Source organism: Aythya ferina, assembly GCF_964211825.1.
Source record: "Aythya ferina genome assembly, chromosome: Z".
Taxonomy (NCBI): domain Eukaryota; kingdom Metazoa; phylum Chordata; class Aves; order Anseriformes; family Anatidae; genus Aythya; species Aythya ferina.
Window position 1 is genome coordinate 2,649,593 of NC_140299.1, and position 21,411 is coordinate 2,671,003.

At 43.3% G+C, this 21,411-nt stretch overlaps 1 protein-coding gene across 2 annotated transcripts in view; it reads left to right on the forward strand.

The window, feature by feature from the left end:
• The first annotated feature begins 4,556 nt into the window (after positions 1–4,556).
• SMAD2 (SMAD family member 2) overlaps positions 4,557–21,411 on the forward strand; it is a 49,029-nt gene continuing 32,174 nt past the window's right edge. The window contains exons 1-2 of one of the 2 annotated variants that reach the window (XM_084505234.1): positions 4,557–4,612; positions 13,617–13,909. In XM_084505234.1, coding sequence (XP_084361360.1) covers positions 13,674–13,909 — 236 coding nt within the window. In that variant the 5' untranslated portion in view covers positions 4,557–4,612; positions 13,617–13,673. The remainder of the gene's footprint in view (positions 4,613–13,616; positions 13,910–21,411) is intronic. The other variant, XM_084505235.1, reaches the window with a different exon arrangement.

Here is a 21,411-nt window from a genome sequence, read left to right on the forward strand (position 1 = left end):
TCTGCACGTATTTACTCTACTACATGCCAATGTGACTGAGAAGAAGTTTTTGTTCATTTTTTGACATTTTTATGCCTCTCGCAATAGCTCCCTTTTCATTTATGACATTAAGAATCTTGTTTCATCTCTTTAAAGCGAGGACCGTTTGGGCAGAACAATGATAGCAGTTAGTCATCTTTAAAATCAACTGATATGCTCCTTATTATTGGAAGGGAAAAGCAAAATGTAGTTTCCTCTTTAACCTTTCTCATGCTGTCACAAGAAGTGCTTGCAAACTTCATGTGATATAAGGGCAATTGGTTTAGGCCCACATGAACTCTCTGAAGCTGAGGGAGATGCAATCTCAATCCTAGCAGAGTTGTTTCTTTCTATTATCTCCATGGGGGAAGTTTTTGCAAGTCTTCCGATGTTAGCCCCTGTGGCAGGCAGTCCTACAACGACATGGAAAGGCTGCTTTCATGTCATTTGGCCAAGAAGTAATGCAACATGAAAGGGAATCGGTCCCTTTCACAGTTTCCAGATCCAGCTTCTCTGCATGCCATTCTCTCTTTCATAATCTTATGCAGACTTGTGGAAGAAAAGAGCTACCTTCACAAAAGTTTAGAGTGAAAATAATTTGCTCAAATGGCATTTACAGTAAGCAGGCAACCAGCAGTGCAGCCACTGATGTAAGAGACAAAGCACTTATTGAAGTATGTGCTGGAGCTTCAATTGAATGAGTTTAAGAAATCTGGGAGCACTTAGCCATGTTTCTCCATGGAATGATGATCATTTTCTGGTCATTTTCATCATATATTATTCCCTGGCTGATTTTTTTGTATCCAAACTCAACTTAAAGCTTTCTTTTTCTTCCTTCCTTCCTTTCTTTCGTTATTTCATTCTTTCATTTTCTTTCATTCTTTCCTTCATTCTTTCTTTTATTCTTTTGTTCTTTCGCTCTTTCGTTCTTTCATTCATTCTTTCATTCTTTCTTTTGTTCTTTCGTTCTTTTGTTCTCTCTGTTTCTCTTTTTCTCTTTCTCTCTTTCTCTCTTTCTTTCTCTCTCTCTTTCTCTCTTTCTTTCTCTCTTTCTCTCTTTCTCTCTCTCTCTTTCTCTCTCTCTCTTTTTCTTTTTTTCTCTTTCTCTCTTTTCTTTCTCTCTCTGTCTGTCTCTCTTTTTACAGTTTAACAGATTGTTTTGATGTTCTGGTAATAATGACCTCAACACGGAAACTATCTGCTATCTGCTCTGTCTCCAAGCCCTGCCTTTCTGGCATTGCACTCCATGTTCATCTTCCTTCACATAGTAATATCTAATAGTGTCTGGTCATTTAGAAATCCTGCGTGTCTTTGAACTTATCTGATATTGGTGTTTTATTTCTTTCACCTTTTAGGGGATTTGGTCACAGCCTTTGGGAAGTCAACATGTAGTCTCTGCAGCATAGTGCAGCCAGTTTACGTTTCATCATGTTTTCTTTAGATCTTAGATTATTTCCCTTGTTCTTTCTAATAGACAGGTGAAACGGTGACTGTGAAATACCACTGCGCTGTTTCTGTGCCTCTGCACAAGAACATCATTTGTGAGGACGTTGATCCCTGTGAGACGCATTAGCTACCCTTCCTGGAGATGCTGATGCTCTTCCACTGCAGGTTTAAATCCAAATGGTATTGTTAGCAATCTGTACCTAACTGTTAATGTCCAAAATATGCTGAGCTACACGGCTTGCTGATTTATTAGTAAATTTAGCAATATCCAGCCTTGGCATCAGGGACTGTGTTTTGCTGTTTCTTTGCTTTTCCCAAATGAGGTACTATTTCTGCAGTTGCAGGTATGTGGCTGGGAGCACTTTGTAGAGCCGTGTTTAAGTTACAGATGCACATCTTGCCTGGCTTCTCCACGGCAACCACGCTTCTCAGGTAACTTCTGGGCTCTGCGATTTGCAGCCCTGTGGCCGTCTTCTTCTATTTGCTTTATTTCTCTGCCTGCTTGCAAGTTTCTTTCCTAAAGAAATTAGGTTTATGCAAATGCCGTGCTTTATTTATTTATTTACTTACTTATTTATTTAATTATTTTCTATTTTATTTATTTATTTTGGTCAGAAGTCCCCCAGTTTAAGTTTTTCCATCATTTGGCCTATTTCAACCAAATTGGACAGAGAACCAGGGCTCCTGAAGACACAATGTCAGTGAAGTTTCATGATAAACTGTGGCTGCTTTAGAAAAGCCTTGTTATCTCTCCACCTTGGAGAAAGGCAGAGAGAGCTCAGCCCTTATCAGCACTGTTTGGCTTCCTTGGCAGTGGAGAAGTGGCAGGCAGGGGGCCAACCAGCACACATAGCCCTGAACCAGCCATATCGTGTGCTGCTCCATGCCCAGACAGCAAACCAATAAAAGTATGTTGGGGACATAGATGGGAGGTGAGGGTATAGCAGAAGCCAGCCTAGGAGAGGTAAGAATGCGGGGGTCTGGATTTATTGCAGTGGAGAGGTGAAGGGAAAGGCTGACACAAATCTGCAGAAACACTGAGCTTAATTAACTTGCTGCTCATACAGCAAATTCTCTCTGAACGCAGCGAACCCTCCACAAAGCAAGTGCTGTGCTGGCTGAATAGCCTGTATCTGTTTCCAGGTATAACATGCCTGAAACACCTCCTTATCTTTCACAAACATGATGGTAATCTTTTAGCAGCTCTGCATTGTCTGCGCTGTGTATCTGCTTTTGTGTCTCTTTCATGACTGGCTTGAATCTCTAATTGACAGAACTAAAAAAAAAAAAAAAGTAACTGAGTAAGCTATGCGTCTGGTTCAAGATGGGAAAACCCAAGGACAGACAAGGCAAGAGGGAGATTTCTGCAAGTCCGCATCCATCATTCTGTCAGGAGGGCTAAATGATGGGAGAGGTGCCTCACCCGGCTCCTGAGAATACCAAACCTATGGAGATGGGCTACGTGCCCAAGACACTGAATCATAACACCTACATCACTGAGTGCTTCAGTTTGGAAGAGGAGCACGGCTCTAGAAAGCAAGAGGTTACGTTGGTGAGCTGGGACCTCAGGTGTCAGAGAAGCAGCCTGCGGATGTGATATATGGGGGTAAAGAAGGAAAAGTATCAAGGCGTGGAGGTGAAAAACACAGCATCTCCAACAGACTCCATCATCTCCAACACCTCCAATTCCACCATCTCCACCATCTCCAACCCCATCATCTCCAACATCTCCAAGCACGAACGGACCTTGTCACACAAAGAAACCCCAAACAAACACATTAAGCTCCAATCTTGTGGTTTCCTGATGATGCTGAGGGGAACGTGTAGGACATTATCACAGAGTGGACAAAGCAGGGACGGGTTTTGCCCGCCAACATGTTCCTTGCCGTGCAGTTTCAGGCAACATGCACTCATTTACTTGTGGCGACCCTGTGCTTTCACTCGGGTACAAGAATTTGGTTATATCATTACCACAGCTGGTTAAAGCTGCGAAGAGTCTTGTGAAAAAAAAAAAAAAAAAAAAAAAAAAAAAAAAAAAAAAGACACAGAGAAGTGGCAAGGTTTTAGTGGAGGGGACAGAACCGCTCTGTGGGGAGCTGCCCCCAGGCGCCACTGCTGCCATATTTCGGCCTCACAATTTGGGGACTGCTGGGACCAAGTTGCTGCAGATTTACACCAGCAGACCCTGGAGGTCCTTAAAAGACGATTAGATGTAGAGTTTAGAGACAGGGTTTAGTGAGGGACTGGTTGGTGTCAGGGCAGAGCTTGGACGGGGTGATGCTGGAGGTCCCTTCCAACCCAGGTGATTTGGTGATTGTGTGACTCTGAGACGAGGTGGTGTTATGGTTTATGGGTTCCGTTATGGTTTATGGCTTTTATGTGTGATTTGACGTGCTTTATGTGTGGTTTATCATCCACTTGAGGACCAAACCGGTGCGAGGGGCGCAGGGCTGCATCCCCCTCCTGCCTCAGCCTCCTGAGGCGCCACCATGCCGCCTGCCCTCCAAAGGATGTTTTTTCGCCCTCCCTCACCCGGGGGCCTTTTAACCATCACTTCGGCTCCTCAGCTCGAGGGCAGGCGGCCGGGGGCTGCCCCGCACGGGGCCGGCCGGGGGCCCTCAGCTACCTCCCGGCACTATTTTTTCTCAGCTCCCACCCGCGCCCAGCGCGGAAGGTTACAGCATCGAGCGGATGCAATGGACGGCTCACGCGTCCAGCGCGCATGCGCGCCTGCAGGCCACCCAAACGCCGCCGCCGCTTCTCCGCTCAACCGCCCCTAGCGGACGCGCCGAGGGAAGAGTGACAAGCACAGAGACCAATCAGCGGCGTTATCCAGCTGGAGGGGCGGAGCCTCTCGCCCTCCCGCCCTTCCCCACCCCCCATTCTCTCCCTGCTCTCCCTCCCCCCTCCCTGCGATTCGCCGCCTGCACCCACCAATCACCGGCGAGAGCGGTGCGGAGAGGAAGGCGGGGCCTCGCCAGCACCCCCCAATCCCCTCTCGTCTTTCCCTTGATCGACATCCCGACGGACCAATAGGCCTCCTCCCCTCCCAGCCGCGGGGGTGGGCGGGGCGACGCGCCCACCAATAGGAGCGGGCGGGCAGCGCTGAGGGAGGAGTGCGGCCGCGCAGCCAGCCGGGGAGCAGGAGGTCGGGCCCGGGGCGGCCGTGAGGGGCCGGGGGGGCGCTGAGGGCACCCGGGGGGCGCTGAGGGGACCGGGGGGACCCGGAGGGGACCCGGAGGGGACCGGAGGGGGCGGTGGGGACCGTGAGGAGGCCGTGTCCGGGTCCCCGCGCCCCGCCGCCGCTTTGTTGCGGTGTGAGGGGGTCGGGCAGGGCCCTGCCCCCCCCCCCCCCCCCCGAGGCCCAGCGGTGAGCCCCTCACAGCCAGGCCGCGGCGGGGGGAAATGAGGGAAAAATGAGGGAAAATTGGGGAAAATGAGGGAAAATTGGGGGGAAATTGGGGAAAATGGGGGGTGTGGGGGGGGCTTGGCTGCCCCCCGGGGTGCTGCAGGCTGTGTTTGCAGGGTGCTTGGTGGTGGGGGGGGGGGGGTGAGGGGCTGGGGGTGAGGCAGGAGGCGCTCCGTGGTGGTTTTGGCAGGGCAGGGTCGCTGCTCAGGGCTTGCTGTGGGTTATCGGGGGGCCAGGGGTTGAGATCCTTGTGCCACGCTCGGTCTGAAAGCGTGTGGGTTCGCGAGGTGGTGTGAGTTGGAGGAGGGGGAGAGTGTGGCTGGCTGGTTAAAGGGGGGGGGAGGTTGGAGCTGGCAGACCCCTCCTCCCCACCCTGCGCCGTTTGCTTAGCACTCTCCTGGTGAAAGATAACGCGAACTGTAAATGCCTTGGAAAAGGGGGAGGGGGAGGCTCTCAGCTTAAACTTCACTTAAATGTGTCCTTTGGGTTATCTTCATGGGGATGTTTGATGTTGGGATGTTTAATAGGGTGGCTTGGTCGTTGTGTGGCTCAGGCTTGGGCTACAGTAAAATGAGCAAGAGAGAGGATTCAGTTTTCTTTATGGAGGAGTCTGGTCACGGGTAGCATAATTTTGGAGAGCAACTTATCAGCTTTCCTGAGATTCTGTTTGATCATGATAATAAAAAACCACCACAATTGCAAAAATGAGGTTAAAAAACAAACAAACATTGGTCTCTTAACTGATCTCTTTTTTTTCCTCCACCTAGAAGCTAGATCCGTGAGCAAAATCAAATGAGCTTGAATTGCACAGGGAATCTCCAAATGAAAGGCTCTCCTGGGTGCTCCTCCATCTTCCTGTTCCACTTGATCTTTCAGAAGTGTTGAGCACCGGTTGATATAATCGAGTGTATTGGAGCTCAGAAACCTGTGCTAGTGAGTGCAAACTTAAAAAACAAAACTTGTTTCCAACTCCGATCCCTTTCCCACAAAAGTACTGAGAGAACAGGCTTTGTAGTAGGTTCTGGATAACAATGAATCCAAGCTCTGCTTGAGACTGAAGAAAATTCCAAAGTTTTGTTTATATAAAGAAGAGAGTGCAGAATTTTAATTATTATTAAACGTATTCTAGAGTTTTCAAATGTATTCAGCACTGCCTTAATGACTGTGCATGTAAATGCCTTGTAATTGAAAGCATCCATTTATGGGCCCGACTTGCTAAGTGAGCTGTAAATTCTGCTTTTCAGATTGGATTTAATGACTTTTATCATAAAGCCACAAACTGGTTGTGAACTGTGCCGAGAGGCAAACAATACCTAAGCTTACTTTGCCAAAATATTTGTAATTGTTGATTTGTTAAACTGAATTGCTGCAGGTCATGCGATGGGATTAGTTTTTTGTAACAGAATGGAGAGCACAGGCAGCCCTGTGCTCAATACTCTCTGGGCTAGAAGAAATTGGCTACTGCAGAAAGTCTTAATAAATGTTTCTTTCAACTTCCAGTAGAGTAACTGTCTTACAAAGAGTAAGGCGTTGTTCCAGATGAGTTTTTATTGTGATTAAGTGCGTTTGACTGCCATGGTGTGAAATAAGACCAAGAAAGAGACTGAGAGAGCAGCTTCTGGGTCTCTGATCAGCGTAGTCTGGGGCTTGAGCTTGATTTAATTAAGCTGGAGCGAGAAGTGCATAGTGCAAGACACTCTTCTGTGCGCAGCGAGCACAGAGGGGAGCCTGGCCTGTTGGGGGAACACTTGTTGACGTTAGGCTGTTTTGAAAAGTCATCTTGCATTAACTAATTGCTAAATGTGCTTATTTATGGTTTAATGAAGGGGGGGACCTGCTAAGTTACATGGCGAGAAGCTGAAGCGGGTACCTGCTATTCAATTCTGGGTCTACCTGTCAGCTCTACCTCAGGAGTATTTGCTTTCCGAAATAATGAAACTGCCCTTTGTCTGTTGCACATGGGCAATTTTAATCAAAGCAAATTAGGTGAGAGGAGCTTAAACTGTTGTGGTTGGGAATGCTCCTTTGGTGCTTTTGTGGCTCTACCAAGGGCTTTTAGTTTTGAGGAAAAAGGCTGTGAGTTCATAAATAGCAAGGATGTGGAAAAAGTTTGCTGCTTTGGAGGGACAAGTGAATTGGCTGACTGCAGTTGTGGTAATATTCCTCTGGTAATATTCCTCTAGGACAGTTGCTAAAATACATCAGTCCTATTAGTAGTTTAGGTGCATGCAGTTTTAGTGTGCTATGTGAATGCACATTTTGCTTCCAATGTGCTAATTTTCTAATAGCAATAAAGCTTTTCATTATTTTGTCTGTAGCTTGCAGTAGTCCTCAGTAATTGAAGAAAAATTTAGCTCCTGAAACTGTTCTATCATGTTGGTGCTTATTTTAGCCCTGCATATGAGAAACAAGAGTTTTCTTGTTTGATTCATAATCAAACTTTGTGAAATGAGTGAGAGGAAAAAGTCTACTTTCAAACGTTCAAAGTAGTTGGGTAATTCTCTCCTCAATGAGCTATATAAAGATAAAAGTTCTGCAGAGTTTCAAGATGCATTGCAATACTAGACTGTAAGAAACTTAAAAAACTAACGTGCAAATTGAGGCTGTAGATTTTGCACATTGCAAAATCCTTGTTCTGAAGCTGTCCCGGAGGGAGAATTCCCTTCGCTGCTGCCCCCCTGGATCACGAGCAGCCTGCCTTGAACTTCATCAGCTCTTGTCAAAGCTGAACCCGGACCTTGGCTTTGCTCCTGGGAGCCCGGGCCAGCTGGAGCCCCTCGGGAGGGAGCGCTCTGGAGCCACTCCCCACCGCTGGCCTAATTGGCTGTGAAGCTCGGCTGGGGGTGGATCTGGGGGCATTGCTCAGCAGGGCTGCGTTCCCCTTCCCCCAGCTCTCTGCCCGCACCGAGGCAAAAAACCCGAACGCCCAACAGCCAGGAAGGAAGTACTTGAAGCTGTCCTGCTCCGGCCTGAATACAGGGAGAGAAGCTGGTGTGTTGTCTAACTTGCACGTGTGGTTGTTCTTCGGAAACGTATGTATGCACAGCAGGCTCGAGCCTCTCCAGTATGACAAAACCAGGTGTCTTTAATATGTGTTTGAGGGAGAAGTAGAAGGCATGAGCCCTCCAGAGTCTCAAAAGGCAGGTTTTGGAGGGGTTGTGGGTGTACTGGCAGCAGTGAAGCGTCTTCTCCTGTCTGTTCCACCAAGTTCTTTAACTAGAATACGTTCTGTCGGAACGGGGAAAAGTGGCATTGATTTTTAGTTTGAACACTGTACAGAATTCAGGTTTCCTGCAAATCATTAGCATTGGGGAAAACTTTCTCAAATTCTGCTGAGAATAAGCTGCCTTGTTGTTTGGAATAACACTGCTTCAAGGATCCAGAAGCAGATCATAAATTCATTTTGTTTTGCTTCTGTTCAGTGCAAGACAAAACGCTAGCTTTATTGTTTCTCAAAGTTTTTCCACTGCTGATGACCTTGCATTAATTAATACAGGTTACATGCAGTACTGCCTAACCTATGTACGTTAAAGCGTCAGCTCTTGGTACTGGTTAGCCTAACGTAGGGTCTTGGTGCTGCCTTAAATAGACTGCCTCAATTTATATGCTTATTCTGAAAGAACTAACAGCACGGGGAGGCATGTGAAGGGAAAGGGTGGGTATTCCTTCCTCTGAGATTTGTGAGGCATTGTACACTTGGTAAAGTTGGTATAGAACCTCCTCCAAATTCTAGGATTAATGGGAAAAAAAAAAAAGAACTATTTAAAATATAATGAAAATGAGACTAAAATAATGACTAAATGAACTTGTAGGCTCTCGCAAATGCTACAAAGGATTTCCCTCAATCTTCTTTCCTTAGGAGCTTAACTTCTGTCCTCTCCATTGCAGAAGAGCACTTGAAAATGTGATTCTTCTAAGCCAGAATACTTCTAGTAAAACCAGGAGAGATCCCATTTCTTTATTTCAAGTTTAATATGAATAAGCAGATTGATATGAAATGTGTTGCATAAGGCTTTAGAATAAATTAGCCAGAAATCACTTGATATTTTTGGTAGCACCAGTGTGTTTATAGTAAGTTCCAGACACTGAGGAAAATTTCCCTTGAAGATTTTAGTCTGCAAGCATGCTGCCCTTAAGGTTTTCTTCATCTTTTATGCTTAGTTATTTCTGGGATCATGGGCTTAATATTTAATCCTTGTTCCAGAGAGCCACAGTAGAGTGGAATAATAGCAGACATGACTCAAACTGTGACTTTACAAGTTGCCAACTATTGCACTGACCCGCTATAGAAACGTGTGTGCGAGGAAGCCGAGTGTACTACGGGGGCAGAGATGAAACATACCACCGAAGTTAGGCAATCTGTACGTTTTCCAGTTTTAATCTGTTGGGTATAACAGCGTGTGCTCCTTGTGTGCCAGCAGTCTGACACTTGTACCTCTCTTTCAAGCTCCTTGAGTACTCAAAGCTGTGGTTTTAAGGCACAATCCAGGGAATGTGGAAAAGGATGAAATAACGAAGCTTTCTGCTGTGTGTCACGCTTCTGCCATCGTACTGATAGTTCAGCTGCAGTTGAACTCGGAAAGGGGTCTTGGAAATCTCCCTGCAATTACCTAGAGTCCCAGTACATTGATATGTGGAAATAGTACACGGGCAGGTAAAAGACAAGATCTTGGGGTATGGTGTTGGGCATCAGTGGAACAGAATGAGCAGTGGAGAGGCAGCTCAAAGAACAAGTGGTGGAAAGCATGCGTACGGTGTTTAAAAAAAAGCAAAGGCCCTAAATAGGTTCTCAGTGTTTGGAGGTGGTTGCCTGTGGATTACAAGGAAATCACAAAGGCTCTGTCACAAGAAGAAGGGTTATTATGTATTTATTTAGCCTGTATTTAATCTGCAGCCATTTTTGTAATGTGGGAATATTGCTTGTGGTATTGGCAAGTGTTTCCTGGGCCCGTTTGGAGAAAATGACATCTTTTGTGGATGAAGGAAGCATACAAGGAAAAAGGCTAGAGGAGGGTTTTTACCAAGAAGCTAGTGCCAGCAGTGAAAGTGTGCAATTGAATGATGTGTTGGGAACAAAGATCAAAACTCCTTTTATTCCTATGTCACTCTGAAGGCAAAAGTTACAGGTGATGAATTGAAATGGGGTTTGCTGGTCAGAAAAGAGCTGTAGCAGTGATTGCTGAGCGCATTGGTGTAAGTTTGATGTCTGGGTCTGCCTCGGTGGACAGAGAGGGAACTCAGTGCAGATGTAGGGCTGCAGAGCAGCCCAGAGGCAGTGGAAGGGGCAGATTCTTGAGCCGCTGCCAGATGTTCAGCAGCACACACGTGCTGTCTGTCTTCTGTCTGCAAATTGCTCATGAGGTATAAATGTGTGCTTTTTCTTGTAATGCTGATGTGGAGAGCTTTAGTGTAACGTGACTGAAAAGATGTTAGCCGTGATCTCATGTAACTTTTCTGTGGTCTTTAGATGCTCCCTCTGCCATGCCTTCAAGTGCTTGTAACTTAGCTGGAGAAGGAAAACTTCAGGCCTGGCATCTGTCCAGGGGAGCTTCCCAAACTATGTGAGCAGTGTTCAGATACTTTGTTTGCCACAAAAGGCTAACAGTCCTCTGTTTGTGGGAGGGACGTGATTCAAATGTACAGAATCACGAAGCTTGTGGACAAGATGAATACAAACGGTTCTTCAGTAAAGCTTGCAGAAGAACAAGGGGCACAGTGAAACTTGGAAGAGATTAAATTAAAGACATCCCCAAATACTTCTTTTAAAAAAATGGATGTTAAATCCTGGTGCTGTTTGCCACAAGGGGTTGTGGAGACGGGTTCAGAAAGTGAATTTGTGGACAACAGGTCCCTAAATGGCTGCTAAAGGGAGCAAGTAGGAAGGTAGTATTTAATATTCCTGCTACAGCAATTTCAGGTGCTGAAGTTACAGAAGGAACAGACTGCATAAACCAGCAAGCTTTGTGTGCTTGCCTTGTGCCACTGCTGCAAATGGGCAGTAGGCTAGGTGTACCACTCTTCGAACCCAGTAGGGTATTTCTTAATTACTTTATTGCTGCTTTTTCCTTACATAATTTAGATTCATCTGACCTTCAACCTAATTGTGCCATGTGTTTCCTAGTGCCTCTTCTAGGCATGGAGAAGGGTGCAACGTTTGCATAAAGTAAACTGGCTGAAATAGTCTCCTGTAAGTATTCATTGCAGTGGGCTGAAGTATTGAGGTGAACAAAGTGCTGCCCTACTTGGGTCACATTCTATCTGCTTGGCCTTTGAAAAATATGGGGCTGTAACTGGAATAACTTGCTGAAATTCTTACTGATGCTCCTGGCACATCCTTCATATGGTGTGGCTGTAGTTAGAAGAAAGAAGTGAAAATCTCCCAGAATCTTAGTCTGCAGCTGTGGTGTATGTTTTTTACAATTAGCTGCTAAGGTGTGAGAATTGATGTAATAAAAGATATCCCATTACCAAAAACAAACAAAAAAAAACTTTCATGGACAAACAGCCATGGGGTAGCAGATAAACCTGTGCTTTTTGGAAGCATCAAGCATTTACAGAAACAGTAAACATCTATCTGAGAGCTGGCTAAAACTAAGTAAAGTGTCTGGAAAGTTCTGGTTAGTTGAGTTTGAACTGATAGACTTTAAAAATGGTTAAAGGGGGATTTTTGCCTCAGAGCATGGCAGAAAAATGTGAATTCAGATGTAAAGACAATCTGAAATGTGTAGGCTTTCTAAACTTTTCCTGCTGCAAGACTTAAATCAGTCATTGCACACTTAAGCAGAAATGCAAGTTGTCTTCATTTTAAAAAAGTGAATATGGGAAATTTATTTATAGATCAGTGATATGTTTTAAGGGAAAGAATAATGCAAGACTGGACACCTTGCCTCAAGGGGTGTTGTAAAGCTGAAAATCAGGTAAAAACATTGAAAGTGCTCAAAGGTCCTGGAAGAATAAGCAGTTTACTGTGGTGGTAAATGGGACCCTTCAGAAGTGTGTGCTTTATGAGGCTGACAATCAAGGGAGTATTCTGGGACACTGATAGGTGTCAAATTTGAAGCAAAAGAACAGGAAATGCCTATCTTGTATGTCAGTGAGCTCCATAAACGAGAAGAATTCGCATGTGGATGAGCAGTGATATTGGTATCCGTTGCCTGCATCTGTCAGCATTGAATGTAGTGTTCAGATATTAATCCATCAACTGCCAGTGCCTGAAAATGTGGGCTTTGCAGCAAAACAGGCTGTCCTCCTTTGGTTTGCTCCCTGAATTCCGTGTGCCTCTGAAGCATCCAGTGTTGGCCCTGCTTAGAAGCTGAAGTCTCTTTCAGTGACGAAATTCAGAGTAACTGCTGTCCCAGGTCATGCCTTGCATAGTGGAGTTTGAGTGTCCTGTTCTGTGTTTAATCTGAAAATGTTGGATGCTGGGTTTATTTCTCTTGTTCCCTATAGCCAAGGCTACAATGTAACGTTTTTGTAGTCCAATGTATCGGCCACAATTCCCTAATAATTTAACACTTTTGTAAGAACAGAAGTTCTTTGCGTGTTACAGTCTTGTATGAAAACGAATGCTTTGATTTAGGACAGGTTATTTGAATCACTTCCAAAAAGTGACTGTTGTTAATCTCAAGTCCCTGTTAATCAGAACCTGTCTCCTTGAGCCTGAACAACTACAGTTCTTGCTTTGGTCATATTTTCAGGTGATCTCAAAAGCTGCTTCACTGAGGTATAATTTAGTTGAAACCGAAATGTTCTTCCTACTGAATGCTCTGTTTTGTGGAAGTCAAAAAGTTAAGATTTAAAGCTATCCGTGGAATATTTTCTAGCTTCTGGTGACTTGTTGGTTCTCATTGGAACTGTGAAGACATGATAAAGCATAAATTACCCAGAAATACTGTAGCCTGAAGTATCCCAAATGAACCACGCTGTTTTGCAGATGGGAAACTTCAGTTAGGTGAGGTTGTATATTTTGGATAGAAGCGAGGAGCATGCCAGCTCAGGATGGGGATGCACATAAGCTGCCTTGAAAGCTCTGACCATGTAGCCTGAAGGTAGTGTTAGTGCTTAGCTAGAGCAAGGTATTTTCCATCTGACTGAAGTAACTCATGTAGCTAAGGGTGCTGAGGTTTGGAAGTAAGGTGACTTTCTGGAATTCTCATGCCTGGAACAGGAGAATAATCTCATCACCGAACGTCAGAGTGAATTTCAAATCTGTGTCCCTAGTGGCACAAAAATTGGTAGTTATTTAAATCACAACAAATGATCAAAAAAGGCTTGCCAAATGGCTGGCTGCTGAAAGACTTCTGTCAACTCATAATGATTAAATGGCACTCTAGACACAATTTTGCTTGTTAAGTTAATTTGGAGATGGGCAGCACATGCAAATCCGGGTATGCAATTTGTCGGTCATTTGTGGAAAACTGTCACAAATTACTAAAACCAGCTCAGACTAGGTGCAAAGCTAGATTCAAGTAAGTTAACCTTCTGTAACTTCTGAAGTGAGTAGACTTTGGCCAGGAAGAACTTGAGGAAAAATTAGGTGTCTGTAGCAAACTGAGCTAACTGCTGAAGTGATTGTAGAAATTTTGTCCTGCAATTTCATTGATGTGAACTAGTCCTGAACTGTTACCTGACTCGTTTTCAGATGCCACATCCTATGGCATTTGGTGGGGAGAGGTCCTAAGCAAGGTTTGTGTCTCATGTGAAACCTCAGTGCTAATGTGTCTGTTTTGGTTTATGTTTCTAGGGATCAGACGGGAATCACTAATTTATTGCGTGCCGAGTGTTCTGTCTGGTGAAAGTCATGTCATCCATATTGCCATTCACTCCACCAGTTGTGAAGAGACTTCTGGGGTGGAAAAAGTCTGCCGGTGGCTCTGGAGGGGCTGGTGGTGGTGAGCAGAATGGTCAGGAGGAAAAGTGGTGTGAAAAAGCAGTGAAAAGCTTGGTCAAGAAGCTAAAGAAAACAGGACAGCTGGATGAGCTTGAGAAGGCAATTACCACTCAGAATTGCAATACAAAATGTGTGACAATACCAAGGTAAGTGCTGTTGTGTTTGAAACTCTTACAACCACTTAAGAAACCAAACAGATGTTTAGGCTGTCATGTGGACAAATGAATAAAAGAATGAGTTGCACGCTTTTGGGTTGTTAAAAATTCTTTAAAACCTCTTTTGTTTTTATGTACCGTTTGCTTTGATTCTTAGAACTGAACCACAAGCTCTGTCAAGTCACAGTTTTTAATAATAACTTTACATTGTGTTTGTTACTACCTAGATTCCAGTTTGTATGTATTCTGGTGGTGCCTAGCATAGCTCTTAGTTCATAACACTGCCTTATGCTTTTATGTGATAATACTAATTGGAGGGGCTTATTTGAAACTATGCTTCTGCTTCGGAAAAAAAAAGACTACTTTTTCCTTGGTCAACACTTCAGTCATCTATTTATTATTTTCAGTTCTATTTGCTAGTTTTGTTTAAGTTGTACAAGCTGCATCCATTCTCCCTTCTGAAGGGAAAGTATTTATCTTGGGAAGCAGTTTGTCTGAAGACTTGTTTATTAATGGAAGTGCTTTGCATTTAACCTGAAGTATTTCTAGAACTTTTCTTCTGCTCCTTACATCTATATATATTTAGGTGAACGGCTTGCGTTCTACCCCTTTGACATTTTCAACTTAATTCATAGCAACTGCTGTGCGACAGGCAAGGGTTATGTTTGTAAATATAATGCAGTGTGTTCTAGATTCATGTTGTACAGAACTCCCACTAAAAGTGCATGTGTAAGCTCATGAAGTGTGCTCCATAAATATCAAATCACTCTACAGATGTTTGTCTTTCTATGAAATTGCTGGAGGATCTGGTGACACAGGAATATTCTGGGTGCTTTGCCCCTTGACATACATCATAGTTTGTAAGGGAGAGAAACGGCGTGTGTTCATGACCTTAATTTCTGTATCTTTAGCACATTGGTCCCAGGGAGTTTTAAACTTTATATTAATCGTGGTGCTGTTTGACCAGTATCAGTAATGACTGCCACCTATCAAATATATTATGGCTGTTATCTGATAATGGTTTTAGCATTCTCCTCTAGAGTTGACATAACTTTCTGGAAAAACCATACGTGTGTTCTGAATCACAGACTACTTAAATCCTTCTCTTCCCTTTCTTTTCTGTTCACCTTTTGTTTCTAATGCTGCATTCTACTTGTATTTTCTTCCTTGGAGCAGTCCCCAGATTGTCTGGGTTTCCCTTCTGCTTTCTATTGTTGGTTAAAACGTGAAATATGTATTAGAGTTTCTTGCCTTCTTGTGTGTCAGTAGCCTAGGATTGGAACCTATTAGGATACATTTCTCTGAGACAGCTTTATGTATATAGTCAAGTCAAAGCCACAGCAAAGACAAAATGCTTAATTGGGAGTTTTTTTTTCTTCATGTTACAGAGGACATAGATTTATACAAACTGTGTACCTAACTTGCAGGGCTCTTGCAAATTCCTAGAACTTTCCGGCAAGGGTACTGGGCAGTAAGTATTGCTACTTGAAGATGTTTAAACAAGTATTCCTCTGATAACAGTATTCAAAGGTACAAACCAGATGTTAATTTATTATTGTTTTCCTGGTCTACTTGCTGCCTGTATTTGAGTAACTCCTTCAAGTTGCATGGCCTTTTTGTGAAATAGTAAATAATTCCTTGAAACTGAATGTGAAGCTCAGTTAAACTCCGTATAGTCTGTATCCTACAATGAGCAGTTCTTGCTCAGATGTGCTGTATTGTTGTCATCTATCCTTGGGCCAGCTGAAAAACGGCTCACTAAAATTTTACTTTTCTTGGCTACCTTATGAGTAAGAAGGGAACTAGAGAACTCTTCAAGAGGTGCTGCCTATTGCACAAGGTTTAACACCAAAGCCATTTGTTAGTTTAAAATTAACGGGTGAGATGGTATCATGGTTGCAAACAGTGCTATTCAGAATTGAGTTTCAAAGGTGGCTTTTGGACTATTGATATATTTTCACTTTGACAGCAGTATTCTGGGCTCCCAAGAAAGAACAAATGTCAGCTGAGTACTGTAATGATTTCTGGAGGTTTTTGTTCTTGGATTTAGTAAGTTAATAAAACTGCTGCTTGAGACTTGCTTTAATGAATGTCTTAAAATCTGTACATCAGCAGGGATAAACAATAAAAGACTGACTTGCAAACATTTTTTTTCCTTCCTTGTCAGCAAGAAGTTTGGGTGCTAAGTTGCTGAGATGCAGTTCTGACATGAGTGAGAGGGCTTTGGGTTTTGTTGTTATGTGGTTTTTTGTTTTTTTAACTAGCTTTAGATTTAATTTTTGATACTGTTTAACTCAGCATACTGACAAGTGTTGGAGATGCCTCTTTCTGCAACTGTTGCATTATTCCATCAACAGAAGTTTCCCTTGTGGTTTCACAAGTTTCTGGTCCTGCTGGAAATGTCCATCGAGGTTGATACAATACTTAACTCTAGCATATGTTTTCATCATTGAAACCTGAAACAACTGAAAATGTACAAGCTGTTCTCAAAACTGAAAGTGGCTCGAATGAAATTGATGAAACTCTGCAGAAATCTGCATGCACTCCGCTTTTGATAATCCTGCTGCGATTAGGATGGTTCTGTTTCTGTGCTGTTGGTCAAGGTGACCACACACTGAGGCTGATGCTGTGTGAACTATTCAAACCACTCGTGTGGTAATTAGCACAACTTCTTACACAGACTAATAGAGGTTCTGAGAAAGCAGAAGCAAACAGATGGAGTGGGTGTTGGCATCACACAGCGGGGATGCTTAGCTCTTCATAAGTGGGTCAGTAATCTAGAGCAGAGGCTAAATAAGTACAAAGGTCCTTTTGACACTAGCCCTCTAAGTAATTTGTAGTTATCTTGCTGAATCCTCCCAGCAAGCCAGTAGGATTCTAATCTCATAATCCCTGTGTATCCTCAAACTAAATGTTGGTTCTTGGGTTCACTTTTCTAAGGTATGTAATGAATTCAGTTACATTTAAGATCATGTCTTTATGTTCTCCCTTGCAGTTTTTGTACAAATGGAGCACAAGAAGCAGTCAGTGAAGAAACAACATGAGTACCAATTTATATAAGACTTCTACTAAAGCAGTTTGTTCCTCATTAGCATGGATTGTTCTGCTGAAATAAGTACTTTTTGGATAGCAAAAACTAAAATCCAAGCCCTTAACAAACAAAACAATGCCATACAGTGAATAATCAACTGACATTTATAGTCTATATTCGTTGTTTAAAAAGTCATTTCAGTGGTGACAGTATACAATATTGCAATTCAAAGTAGGGAAACAAATCACTGGCTTTAGTGTTGCAGTGTTTTAATGGGATCACCGGTGTGTCTCTTCTGTCTTAAAAACTGCAGATGTTCTTTATGTTTGGGGCTTCTATTTTTTGTTTGTTTCAGACTTGCACAAATGAAGCTTTTGTAAAATACCAGATAATACAGAAGTAATGTCAACAGGGATTAGGTGGAACAGGTTTTGAATAGGGATGACTGGGGTTTTGCAGATCCTATAGTTAAAGACAAGGGCGGGGGGGAACTAAGGGAATTTTACATTGAGTTTATACTGCTTTGTGATGCCTTATGTTCCCTAGAGCATATGTTTCTGAAAACTAATGCAGGACTAAGTCCTTCCTGAGCATTACATGGGTACATGCTCAATTCTCCTTCTGTGTCAACGCTTAAGTAATGTGAAAGCTCTAATAAGTTTTTATATGAAAGATGTGTGAAAATGGAGATGACCTGCCAGTACGGAGCACTCCCCAGGCACACCTGTGTTTCCCCTTTGTTTTATGTTGTAATCCGTTCACTGTCCCACCTTGTGTCCCACCTTCTCACCCCTTGCTGGACCCACAGAGTGCTGCTGCATCTCCTCGCACTGCTGGCACAGTCTGCACAGTGCAGTGCTGAACAGAGGCTGACCCTGACATCCCTCAGTGCAGAGCTGCATTTTTTTTTTGCCTTGCATGGAGGAGCATAAAGAAGGCATAGGTGCCTCCCATGAGTCTCAGCATCTGCAGCCTTCATTCGTTTTATCTTTGCGTAGTGAGTGGAGCTTCTGTGCGTGCCCTGACACTGCTGCTGCTGACTGGGAGGGGGAGGCACTGAAAGATGCATCTATAACAGTATACCTCTGTTTCCTCTTTCCAGATATTTGCGTGCTCACTCGGTACTCTGAAAGGGTTTAATACAGCATCAAAGAACTTCCTGGTTCCTACTTAAAAGAGCAAATGTTCTTCTTGAACAGACCAAATTTGTGTTGATGTTAATGGTTATATTACAGTTAATATGTAAGCTTGCTTTTGATACTCTGTACGGAGCAGTGCTTAACACTTGAATCTTAGTTGTAATGGGAGGTCTTGAGTTTCTGCAGAGGAGGTAAATTCTATTACTGCTTGATAGTGTAGCAGCCTATGGCACAAGAGAAAAATGATGTTGAATATTGATGGAAAAGTGATCTGATGGAATACTGGCTGAAGTAAGGTTTTAAGACCAACATCTATAAATCCCAATTCAGGAAATCCCAACTCAAGGAGTCTTTTATAGGGTGCTGGTAGGGTGCTTTAGAGTCTTAAGTGAAATGAAGCAGTTGCTCCCAGTGCAAAGGGAAGGCCGATATCCCTGTCAGATCCTTGCTTTCCAGCCTGCTCTGCCATTAGTTTTAGAAGATGCTATCTGAAAAATGGTTGGTCTTGCTTAAATTTGATAGGAATGTGGGAAATTCAGTCTTATCTGTGTCCTCTGCCCTGCTTGCTAAATGTAAGGGGTAGCATCCCTCTGCTGTGTTTCCTGTGTTTTTCAGAAGCTTGTTTTGGCTCTTTTTTTTTTTTTTTTTTTTTTTTTTTTGGCAGCCTCCTGATTCTGACTTGAATGTGAGAGATAATGAGGGGCACAAATCTGGCAGTTGTTTTGAAAAGCATGGCTGATTTATAGTCAACAAGTAGACCTCTAAAGCACCGGGATTCTGCCTCAAAGATGAGGTGAATTCTGTTTTCTTAGCAATAAGAGGCAGAGAAGAAACCCCACAGTGGGCTCTGTGGTTTTGGGAATATAGAAGACTTCAGAGGAGTGTTGGATAAAATGCAAGCAGACAATTGTGGGTCAAGTTGTTGGTTGGCATTGGTATTACTGGCTACCTGTTGGGATGAAATATTTTAAAGCTGTACCTGTTGCGTATTTTTCAGTTCAGCCAACAGTGAATGTTGGTAACTTCTTAAACTGCTGTCAAGGAACAGATCACACTCCAGTTCTCCTGAGGAAATAGTATGAGGGTGGTATTTGTTCCAAGCATTACAGACAGAAGATGGTATTAAAACCGTTTTTTCCTAAAGTCAAAATGTCAGTGTGTGTTTATAGGCTACTTCTGAATCTGTCATGTTTGGTGTCTTGTTTTATGTAAAAAAAAATCTACGTATCCAGGAGTTTCTTATTGTGACTTCTAGGTCTAAAAGCCTGCTCTTGATTAAAAAGTGATTAATGCTATTGATCTCTGACACTGGATTCCTTTTTTTCTTATACTTACACTGTTCACGAAATAAATCCAGTACATATTAATTTCTTATATCGCTGATACATTCTACAAAGATTGGAACTGTGCAGTCTGCTGAAAGTTCACTGAGCACCTGGAGGCAAGACCACTTGACATGGTCCAAATTCTCCACAGCTACTTTGAATTTCTCTCACATGGCAGTGATACTCCCTTGCTTGCTTGCCCTGCAGCTCTTTCTTCGTTTTCCGCAGAGAGTTGGCAGTATGGCTAAGATAAGCAGCCTAGGCATAGCTCATTGCACGCATTAAAATTGTTTTCTGAAAGTTGGCTCTTGTATTACTTCATGTTGGCCTCCATACATGGGGCTAACTGATGCTGATTACAAGTATTTACAAAAGAGGTAACAGTGGAAGTAAACTGGGCAAAGACATTTTAAAAATGGACAGGTAGCTTGGAACTGTTGTTTGAGAGCAAGACAATTGTTTAAGTTGATGAGATTTTGGTGCTTTTTTTCTTCACATAGCTGAATAAAAAGTCATTTCTAATTTAGGTGTAAAGCTCACTGTTTTTATTCAGCATACTCACTGGTAGCACAGGCTCTGTTTTTATAAGTTCCCTGGGAATGCTTGTCAGGAAAGCGATCGCATGCAGTAACCTAGTTTTAAGGATGCTTTTGATCACCACTAGAGCAGAGCTGATGAGCTAACCTGGCTTCTAGAATAGATTGGTCTCAGGCTTTTAAGATCTTTCCCCAAAATAGAGTACTTCAAAGACGGCAATATAGATATTCCTTTGTTTCTTCTCAGGTTAAGGCTATAGAATAGGGGTAACTTCCCCAATTAACACTAGGTAGCAGGGGAATGGTTCCTCTGGAAACAGTGCTAGGAGAGTTCCAACATCTGCTGCGAAGCTGTGAGCAACTTAGCTAAAAGGACAACAGCAGGCAGCTGGATTGGCACAGTGCATCCTAAAATAACATTGCTAACCAGACAGAGGTGAAGTCTGTTTTCTCAGCAACAGAGCTTGGCACCCTCTGTTAGTTTGTAGTGTAGTTGTAATAATTCTCTATTCGAGTTGGGGATGGGCATTAATTCTTGATTATAGCTCACAAAACGAGAAAAGCTTTGTATAAAGAACGTTCCCAAACCATACCCCCTATTTCAGTCTGTGCACATTCACTTACATGTAAATCAGTTCCATAAATGTTTGAAGCCTATAGTTGAACATTTTGAGTCTTTTTTTCTTGTGACAGAATTATTGCAGGTGAAAAAGAGCCCTTTCTGCTTCTCTGTTGCAATTTCAGTGAAAACAATGCTTTAAAACAAAGCCAGAGTTCTTTCCTGGAAGTATGGCAGAAGACGGCTGAGACTTTGGGGGCTGTTAGCCAAGATCAGCTGCAAAATCTGTTCCTCCTCTTGATAGCTGGTGCTGTGAACACTGGATGTGTAGCAGGAGGATCAATTTGCCTGTGCTCTCTTCAGTTCTGTAATTATGGTGGGACTTGAACATTGTTTCCACATTCTCTGTGGAAGACTTAAAGTTCTCAGTGCTTTCTAAACCTATGGGGCCCGTCTCTGACATCTGCAGGGTAGTAAGGATGGACTGACACTGTGCTTTGCAATGGTTTCCTTTGGTGTGAGACACCTCTCTGCTGGCTGCTAGCTAGCTGACAGCCTGCCTGCGTTGCCCACATAAACAACACACACAGATAATAATGTAGGAGAAAACTAGCTGTTGCTGAAAGTGGTGAGTGCAAAGCAGTTGGTTTTAGGGGTGCTTTCTGATATTTTGCAGAGTTTTCTAATCGGCATTGTTTTTTTTTCCCCATAATTTCATGGTGACAGCTTTCACCTGGTGCGTGCTGTGTTGTGCAGCCTGGGTTAGCACACAGAACACAACAGCACTCCAGGCCTTCCTCAGAACCAGGTGGCAGAAACCAGAGCCTGGTGTTCCAAGACCATCTCCTGCCCAAAGAAATGTGCCCATTCATTTTTAGTTTCCAGAGACTCAGGTGGGTTGCT